Below are 10,908 nucleotides of genomic sequence, written 5' to 3'. Positions count from 1 at the left end.
TTACTTTTTCCTAAAACTTTTTTTTCTCTCTTTTTAAATAATATATTATCGTCGTTAATTATCGTGGAAGTAGCAATGCGCAATGACTTATCGAATTATTGAAGTTTTTTTTAGAAAATAAGCGTGAAGTAGAATGGGAAGGGGGTGGCGGGGGCAGGGGGGGGGAGGTGAGATGTGTTTACGAGACGTACAAATTATCTTATCTTTATATTCGATATCAGTCGTATTGATCGTAAATCGATATACTGTTTTCGACTTTTTTTTTTTTTTTATTTTTTGCGTTATAACGACACTTTCATCACTTTACGTAAGAGAAAAGAAACTATTACAGCGAGATATTAATTATATAGAACTATGCATGATACCATCTTCCATTCAAGTAAGAACGCCGCGACGCTACATCGACTTCGGCGGGTGGAGGGTGGGGGGAGGAAAAAAGTAGGCTTCAGAATGTCGGAAGTGTTCACGGCGAACAACGCCGTACTCTAGCCGAGGACTTCGACGACGAATCGATCGTTTTAAAAGAAAAAAAAAAAAAAAAGTAAGAGACAGAGAGAGAAAGAGAGACAAAGAGAGAAAGAGAGAGAGAGAGAGAGAGAGAGAGAGAGAAAGAAAGAAGAGATATACGAGAAGAAGGTGTTCAACATCGACAATGCGTTTGAAACGTGCCAAATAGGTAGAGATTCTTGGAAAAACAGGAAAACTCCGGAGTCTCCTTTTATGGTGTTACTATGTGCGACATCCTTGAGAGGTTTTATACGAACCTACAGGTTTAAATACTATTTCGCTTCGATGTATCCGCTCGGAGTCATTTCTTATTCTATTACAAAGGCATCCCATTTAACGTGTTCCTTCTTCTCCTATTTTCCCTTTTCTTTTTCTTTTTCTTTTTTTTCTTTTTTCTTTTCTTCTTTTTTTTCTTTTTTTTTTTTTCTGTCCTTCTTTCTTCACTTTTCAGAGTCGAGCAATTTTTCTTCCTTTATGTTGTTCTCTAAGGTAGCAGGTGTTTGCAATTTACGCATTTAATCTTTATCTGCCATTCACTTTTCGTCATCGATGTGTGTAATCGCCAATGATTGACTTTCTTTGAGAAAATGAAAAGAAAATTGCCGATAAAGAGATTCCTATTAATTAAGAAGGACAACGTCGATCTTCGCGAAAGTTAATTGAAAATGATTCGTGTATTTTTAAACGGAGTTTTGTGGGGGCGCGGGGGGGGTGGTGGGAGCGGAGAAGGCGAGAGAGAGAGAGAGAGAGGAGAAAAAAAAGGTAATTCGTACTTTCTCGTCGTGATTAATTCCTTGTCTCGTACAATGTCTCATTCTATAGACAGTTATTTTCTTTCTATTTTCGATTCGTGATCATTTTCTATTTCGCGACAAGTTATTAAATTGTAAATTGTACGTTTGCGTATATGTAATGAATGTGAAATAGGTATAAAGGAACGTTACAAGGAAAAAATTATTGTTTTACCAGACAGATAATTAAGTAAATTTTTATCATTTTAAGAAGGACGATGGACGTATAAAGAAAATATATCTTTATCGTAATAATTAATCGAACTTGAAATATTTAATTTGACGTGAAAGGAGACGTGAAGGAACGTTGAAATGATAAATACGACCGGTTAATCGATTTGCATACGAGAATAGTCGTTAATTCGCCAACTCGAAGTCACTTGAAAATCTTTCAAATAACTACCTTTTCTTTCTTTTATTTTTTTCCCTTTTCTTTTCTTTTTTTCTTTTTCTTATTTTTCTAAAGAAAGAGAAAAAGAAAAAATAAATAAATAAATATATATATCGAGGGACCTTCGAATGTACGGTATATGAAAAGAAAAATTGATAATCCGACCTTCGATATATTCCCATTGATCGTAAATTTCAATCGTGTTGCGTTTAATGGATTCGAGTATAAAAATTAACACAAGTTGGTCTCTCTGTTTTCAGATGGTGCACCGGTTCCCGAGGACGCCATCGCACATGAGGTGAGAATAATGGTGAAAGTTATCTCGAGGTTCAAGGACATCGAGACGATGAACATTCTCGAAAATCTTCGTTAATCGATAGTGTGAAAGTACGAGAAAAAATAGGGGGGGAAAAAAAAAGAAAAAAAAAAAAAAAGAAATAGATCCGACCGATTAATATTTTTTTAAAGCTATAATTTGACCATAATTATCGAGCAAAACTGTGTTTAGTATATTTCTTAATAGTTAGAACGTGAAAACGTAAATCCAATTTTTTACTTTTTCTTTCTTTATTTTTTTTTTTTTTTTTTTTTTTTTTTTTAAGCTCTTAAACGAGAAACACATTATCGCGATCTATGTACGAACTTTACGTCAGAAATAATTTCTCGAAGAATTAATCTGGTCCGGAGACCGGATCCGTGGTCTTTAATCAGCGTTAAGATAAAAACAGAGAAAGAAAGATAGAAAGAGAGTGAATGAGAAAGAGAGAGAGAGAGAGAGAGAGAGAGAGAGAGAGAGAGTGTGTGTGTGTGTGTGTGTGTGTGTATGTGTTTTAGATTTTATCAGTAATAACAGGTACCAACGTTACTAGTAGCGTCCCCCTTCGAAAATGCGTTTCATAGTATTATAACTTTATAGTAATTAATTGCACGTAATATAATGCATTTAACGAGGCGCGACATTTTTGGCATTTACATTATACATACACACATGAGTATATATATTTATCTACACGCATGCAACTCGTTGTGCGAGATCAACGATCCGTATCTCAATCAACGACACGAGACGACTTTCAAAAGGGACTTGAGATTTTTACTCCTACTTTCATTTTTATATTCACTCCTTAGCGCATTATTTCACGAATGTATTCGACGAACTAGAACGATGAATCAAAGATGGATTAGATATACACACACACATATATATATATATAGATAAATATATATATATATATATATATATATATATATATATATATATTTGTGGGAATCTTCTCTTCGTGATAGAAAGGACTTATGACGTATCTCTATCTTGCTCGTTCATACAACCGATCGTTTATTCGACGAGTTGATTGCCCTTAATTCACATATAATTCATACCGAGTCAGTATACCGCTGATGGTACAAAGGAGAGAGAGAAAGAAATAAAAAGAGAGAGAGAGAGAGAGAGAGAGAGAGAGAGAGAGAGAGAGATGAGATGAGTAATACATGCGCATTTGACGATGATGCTAATAGGGGAGCGCGTGCGCTCGCAAACGTTGAGGCTAATAATATTATCTTCGCTCGTAACGCGCATTTTGCGAGATCGCCGTGCGAGACTAATTTACGTCTCCGTAATCGCGTAATAATAACGTTTCCTTCTCCTTTTTTCCCTTTCGCGATCCGTCTTCCGTTCTCAAGCTGGGATCGTCTTCGTTCTCTTCTCTCATTCGTAATATTCTAAGTGTGCGCTTTGTTTTCTCTCTCTCTCTCTCTCTCTTTCTCTTTCTCTCTTTCTCTCTTTCTTTCTCTCTCTCTCTCTCTCTCTCTCTTGCTCTCTCTCTCTCTTTCTCTATGTTTTCTATTTCTTTCTTTCTTTTTCAATTTCTCTTTTTCTATCTTCTGTTCATCTTTTCAAGTAGACTTTTGCAAGAGCTTAACTATTTACTACTACCTTTCGAATAATTGCCTATTATTCTGCATTAAAATCCTCGTTAAAAGAGTAATCGTCCTTATGTCTCTTTCTCTTTCTCTTTTACTCTTTTAATTTTTTTCCCTTGCTCTTTTTTTTTTTTTTTTTTTTTTCCTACTTTTTTCTTTTCTTCCTTTCTTTTCTTTTTATCCTTTTGATATTTGCCTTTATGAAAATCACGTGTAATATTTATTATACGTTATGGTGTCGTCTCGTTAAAATTCTAAGCGAGATAATTATCTAAGGATAGGATAAGTATGGAAAGTTAAGGGTATTCCAATTACAAACGTCAGGAATATTGTCGTTTCATTTGCTTTAGAATGGCGATAGATCTCTGTGTATCTTTTCTTTTTTTCCTTTTTCTTTTCGTTTCTTTTTTTTTTCTTTTTTTTTTTTTGTTTTCAAAATCGCAATTATATTAATGATTATAAACCAGCAGAAAGTTAAGAGCGAGTGATTTACGATTAGAAATAGAAAAAAAAAAAAAAAAGAACAAAACATTTCGGAATAATTTAACGAGTAACTCGTGGTTTTTATGTTCGAATGGATATTCGTGTTCGTAAAGTACGAGACAACGGAAAACGTTGGATTATTATAATGAGGGTTTGTAAGATAAAAAGAAAATCGTAACGAGGCGATTCCACTTGGCGATCGTAAAATCGTTATCCTTTATTATTCATAATAAGCAAAATATTGCATTATACTATATTCCTACTTGGATAATAATTAATAAACATATGCGAGACGTCTTTCTTTGATAGGTATGATATATTCAAACTTATATCATTATTAGCCTTTCGATGTAGTATTTTAATATAGTATAAAAAAATACAAAAAATATAAAAGAGAGAGAGAGAGAAAAAAAAAAGAAAAATTAAAGAAAGAAAGAATCGTTACTCTTTTACAAATAGTTTTTCTTTAATATTTCAACGAAGTAATATTGCCATTCAAAATATTGCCATTCAAAATATTGCCATTCTTAATTCACGTGCATACAAGTGAATGGTAATATAAAATACGATTGTTTAGACTGTTTAGTCGGTGGTAAATCTGAGTCACATAAATTCGTGGAATTCATATAAGTATGGTGTTTCCCTTCTGAGAATCCTTATATAAGCAGATTATCGATGTAAATAGTTTTTATTTACATTGAAACATCTCACTTGGAGATTTTAGTATATTCGTAATGACTTTAACTGAGAAACGTGTTAAAGGAAAAACATATGTACGTATTTACAAATATATACAGATACATGCTTTATTATTTCTATATTTTTTTCTAAGTCGAGAAATAAATTTCATTATAATTTATCGGCTTGTTGTATATAGTTTAACGTAAAATAAACCGTTCTAATTATATTCATTATCAATTTTTCTTATCGTTTAATCGAACTTCATCGGCATAAGTAATTAATATCTATTAATATAATTTAGAGAGGTAAGAAACTATCGTTAGAGAACGTAATGTAATTGACCTAAGATAGTTACATAGGTATGTAAGTAAGACTATATCGGTAACAATGCTAGGCGTGTCGTCGGTGTGTCGCAAGGCGACTCGCGTGAACGCACGCACGCACGCGCGCACACGTGCGAGAGAGAGAGAGAGAGAGAGAGAGAGAGAGACAGAGAGAGAGTACGTCTCTTAGAGAAACGCGTGGTGGCCAGTTTAGACGTGGGTACCTCAACCGACGCATAAAGTCGCCGAGCCAACGAGATAACTAGTTTCGAAGGCGGTCGCTGCCACGAAGATTCCTTAAATGTCAAGGCAAAGACATCGTGGGGCAGCATCGTTCTTCAATGATCGGATGCTGAACTTTGCATCGTTGTTGCTTTTCACTGATCCTCGAGTTCGTAGAAAAGATACGCATTCTATAGATGTAAACAGATTGTTGTCTATAATTTAATCGACATTTTTCTTTCCTTTTCTTTCCTTTCTTTTCCTTTCCTTTTTTTCTTTTTTTTTTTTTCTTTAATATAGGAAAACTTATACTTATGCGGGAAATTCGTTCGAACATATTTTTTATTCCGATTATTAGATAATCGATATTCAATATTATCGATTAGAAATATCAATTTTAATGATATCATTTAGAGAAAAGTTAATAATCATTTTGGTTCGTATTATTTAAAATTAAATTTATTTATTGTAAGGATTTTCTGTTTATGCGTGGTGTATTTTTTTTTTTTTTTTATCGTTTTAAGAAGCAACATGCAGGTATTTGTAAATGAAGCTTTCTAATTCGTTGAACTTTCTCTGACTTTTAAGGTAATTCTTATCGTTAGAAAGGCAATCTTCTCGTAGGATAGAATCAAGGTAACGAGGAAATAATACTTGTTTCTTTTACAGGATTCCATGGCGTCCGCTTCGGAAACCGGCGAGGATTATGCGGACGTAGATGATTCTGATATGTATATGGAGACCGATGGGACGGAGACGATGAGGGGTGACGATCACGTCGAAGAAAGTCAAACGGATAGAATAGAAATCGATAGAACAACGATAGAAAATGATGATAAGCTTAATGAAACGAGTACGGAGGAAGGGAATGGGAATGATCAGGAAACGAAAAATACCGTATTGTCACCTCAAACTCAGCCAACCGAGATCATTGATAAAAGTTTAGAAACTGAAAGTCAAAACTTTTTCCCATCGTTCGCTGAATTATTTAGCAATCAAAGATTACCATTTAACGAACAACAACAAAGATATAGGCCAAACAGATTCTTGAGTTATTTTCAACGGGATCGTGGTGTATATCAAACAGCTTCGACAACATCAAAAGAGGTTCAACATCCTCTTTTGGGTTCTGGAAATTTCGGAGTCATTCGTGGTGGAACTTATTATCCCGAAGATAGAGAGAACGAGGATTATAACGCCGAAGATAGTCTTTATAATCCTTATTATCACGGTACGACTGGCCGTGCTCGTGCCAATTATTATAGGAACCCTAAACCACAGCCGGTTCGTGGTGGAGATTTCTTTGCTAACTTCCGGGATTTCGCCGACATAACGGCACCACCGAAGTCAAGTTTCTCTCATCTTTCTGTGGTTTATGCGAATAAAAATGGCAGTACTACGGGACGTATCACGGAACCTAGAAACATCATTGAAACTCTTAGGATGTTGGAGGAAGAGGAACGTAATAATGGAATGGAAATAACAACGACCGAAGTACCAAGGAAGAAGTTGAGCAAAGGAAAAAGGAAATTGATCAAGATGAAACAATACGAGGAGGATAAGGCGAGAAGATCACGCGTATCCGTCGAGCCTCTTTTAGCTTTGAGTTGAGAATGAACTTTGTGTACTTAATTAGTGTCTAACGTTTTAACGAACGAGAAACTTTGGGATCGTTATGTCCTATGCGCAAATAATCTGGCCCCCTCTCCTCCAACCCCTCGTGAGATCGGCAACCAAAGTCTTTACAAATCCTCTTTTGATTGTCGGAGGTAGCGAAAATGATCGTGAAAGTTGTTTCAGTATCGTCGAAGGAAATAATTTTTTTTATTTATTTTTTCTTTTTTTTTTCTTTTTTTTTTTTCTAAAACAATTGGCCATTCCTTGAAAACGATTCAACGAGAGAAAACGCGTCGGAATTATACGTGAAAAAATTTCGTTATCGATGATAATATATATATATATATATATATATATATATATATATATATACACATATATATATAGTATATTATAGATGATAGTAACAGCAATAGTAGTAGCAATAGTAAGTCTCATTGGCGAGTTAAATGAAATCGTAGGAAGTATCGTGCGTGCGTATTCAAGACTGTCATCCGAGATGTCATCCAATAAAAGAAAATGTAATGATTATTATCGACCGGATTCTCATGGGCACGCGCCAAATTGATCGTGCGAGAGCATGGCGCGTGCACTTTCGTTACGCTCGAGTAAGCCTATATACCGTAACGAATAAACGAGTACGGAGAAACGACGACGAGCTCGTTCGCGCGATAAAACGTGGGACCTACACGAGAGACTAAACACACAAGTCCAGATAGACGCACGCGACTTCACATAGTTCTCGTGACCGCCGTATCTATAAGTAAAACAAAAACCCTCGGTTATTTATTTGCATGCACACGCCATCATAATCCATCGCGGCCAGGCCCGAGAGAACTTTTTCTGGTCGATCAAAAATCGAGAGTGAAAGATAAAGATTAAAAAAAAAAAAAAAAAAAAAGAAAAAAAAGAAAAAAAAAAGAAAAGGAAGGATATATTTGTTGGAATGTGCAAGGGAGAGAAAAAAAAGAAAAGAAAAGAAAAGAAAAAAGGGTATGACGATCGACGAGAACGAAAAAAAAAAAAAAAAAAAAACTTTGACGAAATTCTAACTTTTATCATACTTTCGTCGTTTCTTGTCTCCTACGATTAATATCTTCGCCTGCGTCATACGTCTTATTTGTAAGTTTTATCTCTTATCATTTAAGTATCGTACCTAATAGATTCTTTATTAGTACATCTCGTTTCACTATGAGTCTAAGATAAGACGCGATAATTCTATTTTATTTTATTTTATTTTATTTTATTTTATATTAATTTAATTTAATTTAATTTAATTTAATTTAATTTAATTTAATTTAATTTTGTTTTATATTAATTCAATTTCCATTACATTTTACTTTAATATTTAGAATAATAGTAGTTTATTCCAGCAAGTAATTCTCGCAATATTATTTTATTTTATATCCGAGTATTGGGTATATTTCGCTCAGAACGTCTTTATTATTTAGATTTATCAATGTTTATGTTAAAGGGAAAAAAAGGAAAAGAGATAATGAAAACATACGAAAAGAAAAAAAAAAGAATAAAAAAAGAAAAAAAAGAAGATAAAAGAAGAAGAGAAAATGATTACGTATGCATTCGTAGAACCACTAAAGACTGCCTATTCTCTTACAATCTTCGTTGATCTACGAAACTAATGCTAATTATTATTATTATTATTATTATTATTATTATTATTATTATTATTATTATTATTATTATTATTATTATTATTATTATCATTATTATTAGTATTATTATTATCATTATTATTATTATTATTATTATTATTATTATTATTATTATTATTATTATTATTATTATTATTATTATTATTATTATTATTATTATTATTATTATTATTATTAATATTTTTTCTCTTTGATAAAACTATCCCGGATCTTCCTACGTATAAACTTATTTCTTCTTCTTCTTTTTTTTGTTTTTTTCCTTCCTTTAAGTATGATTGATCGTGACGCGTCGGAAATCACGAAAGCGATGATTTCTTCTTTTATATCGAGGACGAAATTTACGGCGATTAAGGATTAATCCTCGATCCTTCGCCGTAAATCTCGTCGAACCCATTGTTATTTCATTTGTTGTTGACTATTGTAGCTTTATTTAGATAGATTTAATAGATCGATAAGAAAAACAAATATAAAAATGTATTCGTGAAAATTCGTGTCTCTCGTCCTCCCAACTCTCTATTTTGATAGGACACAAGTTGAACAAAAAAAAAAAAAAATATATATATATATATATATATATATATATATATATATAATAAAGAAAATATATGAATATAGAAATATATGAATAATGCATATATGAATAAAGAGAAGAACAGCGAAGTTCGTCTTTTTGCGAAAATTCAAAAAAAAAAAGAAAAAAAAAAGAAAAATGAAAAGAAAATGTCACTCGAGCGATAATATCATTTTTTTATTACGTTCAATGTACATACTCATATAGGGGATACGTGATTGGAAAAAAAAGGGACAGAAAAAAAAAAGGAAATAAAAAGAGAAATAAAAAAGAAAAAAAAAAAAAGAGAGGAAAAAAAAAGATAATACAATCGACTCAAAAGAGGAAAATTTTCCATTACTCGAAGACTTTTTCACTGACGAATGCTCTTTTTTAACATCGTGATGAGTTTCCCGATGCCAGCATGTATATCGCAGTACGTAGCAGGTTTGTACATCCAAGCAGGCGTACTGAAAACATTGTATTTTTTACATTTCGTTACACCTTTCACGTCCTTCATTTCCACCTTCGCGCCCATCTGTCTGACTATACGAATCGCTTCCGCGTACGGCCAGTCATCCGGTGAGCCTAAAATTTTTTTTCTCTTTTTTTTTCTTTTTTTTTCTTTTCTTTTTTTTTTTTTCTTGTAGAGTTTATTGTTGTTTAACAGGATAAAATGAGAAAGAGGCAAAAGAAAAGAAACGTAGGAAGGAAGGAAAAAAGAAAGAGAAGAGATAAGGAAATAAACGAGATAAGACATGTACAATTAATTGTAATTGTACTTACAGTCTTTGCCTAATGTAATTTTAACACCTTGTAAAACTCGTGCAACGAGTACGCCAGAAATGCATATAGCACCTATTGGCTTTTTTCCACAAGAGAAATCTTGAATGAGTTTCTCTAAGTCCGGTATAACCGTACAATCGCAACCTTTGGTAGCGAAGTTGCTCCTGTTAAAGAATAATAATAATAAAAAAAAAAAAAAAAGAAAATAAATAAATAAAATAAATAAGTAAAATAAATAAATAGATAAATAAATAAAACGATATAAGAGAAATATGACGATAATATGAATTAATAATGTTACAATGAATATTATTACTAACAAGGTTCTAACAACACCAAATCCTCCAGGAAGAATTAATCCACCAAAATTACATGCTTCGCATTCGCATAATGGTTGTATACAGCTACGTGCCAATCTGGCAGATTCGACTAATGCGTTCCTTTGGCTACAACTATTATCGGGTTCTTTTGTATAATGATCGATCACCTCGCAAATGTCGACGTCTGGTGCGAAAAATGTCGGTGTCATTCCCTTTTCGGATATATGTAAGGTCGCCGACATACATTCGAATATTTCTGTGCCATCGAGCGTACCGCAACCAGAAAGTATCTGGAATTAAGAGGGGAGAAAAAAAAAAAGAAAAGATAAAAAGAATCGTCGGATTATCGCGAATCGAAGATCGAAGATCTAAAGACATTTATAAAGGAAAAAAATCGATATGGTTTTCTTTTTATCATTAAAACATCATGACGTGGAAAGATTTTCAAACGTATGCAAAAGATCGAGAATAGTTTACTCCAGTTTTTTCTTTCTTTTTTCTTTTTTCTTTTTTCTTTTTTTTTTTTTTCTTTTTGTGTTTTCATCGTCTATTTTATTTTATTTGCTTTTCTTTTGCATTTTCTTTTTCTTTTTCTTTTTATTTCATATCATTTTATCTTTCTCTTCTTATATTTAATAACGTTC

General features: G+C 32.7%; 2 protein-coding genes across 3 annotated transcripts in view; one reads left to right on the top strand and one right to left on the bottom strand.

Annotated features, from left to right (window-relative positions):
• The window catches only part of LOC124423689, a 55,961-nt gene extending 47,321 nt beyond the window's left edge, over positions 1-8,640 (top strand). For both annotated transcript variants that reach the window (XM_046961731.1, XM_046961732.1), the window contains exons 2-3: positions 1,950-1,987; positions 5,988-8,640. In XM_046961731.1, coding sequence (XP_046817687.1) covers positions 1,950-1,987; positions 5,988-6,929 — 980 coding nt within the window. In that variant the 3' untranslated portion in view covers positions 6,930-8,640. The remainder of the gene's footprint in view (positions 1-1,949; positions 1,988-5,987) is intronic.
• Positions 8,641-9,303: 663 nt separating this feature from the next.
• On the bottom strand, positions 9,304-10,637 carry LOC124423693 (glutamine amidotransferase-like class 1 domain-containing protein 3, mitochondrial). Its single transcript, XM_046961737.1, has 3 exons — positions 10,265-10,637; positions 9,945-10,108; positions 9,304-9,746 (listed from the first exon to the last, which is right to left on the bottom strand). The coding sequence occupies exons 1-3, from the start codon at positions 10,504-10,506 to the stop codon at positions 9,532-9,534; spliced, it is 621 nt and encodes a 206-aa protein (XP_046817693.1). The 5' UTR covers positions 10,507-10,637; the 3' UTR covers positions 9,304-9,531.
• Between the last annotated feature and the right edge of the window lie 271 nt (positions 10,638-10,908).

This window comes from Vespa crabro, chromosome 4 (assembly GCF_910589235.1).
Source record: "Vespa crabro chromosome 4, iyVesCrab1.2, whole genome shotgun sequence".
Taxonomy (NCBI): domain Eukaryota; kingdom Metazoa; phylum Arthropoda; class Insecta; order Hymenoptera; family Vespidae; genus Vespa; species Vespa crabro.
The sequence above is the reverse complement of the archived record's forward strand: the minus strand, read 5'-3'. Positions and strand labels throughout refer to the sequence as shown.

Coding starts and splice junctions, on each gene's coding strand:
- LOC124423693 (XM_046961737.1), bottom strand. CDS start 10,506: ATGTCGGCGACCTTACATATATCCGAAAAGGGAATGACACCGACATTT. Junction 10,109..10,264: donor TTTGGTGTTGTTAGAACCTT/GTTAGTAATAAT, acceptor ATTCTTTAACAG/GAGCAACTTCGCTACCAAAG. Junction 9,747..9,944: donor AATTACATTAGGCAAAGACT/GTAAGTACAATT, acceptor AAAAAATTTTAG/GCTCACCGGATGACTGGCCG.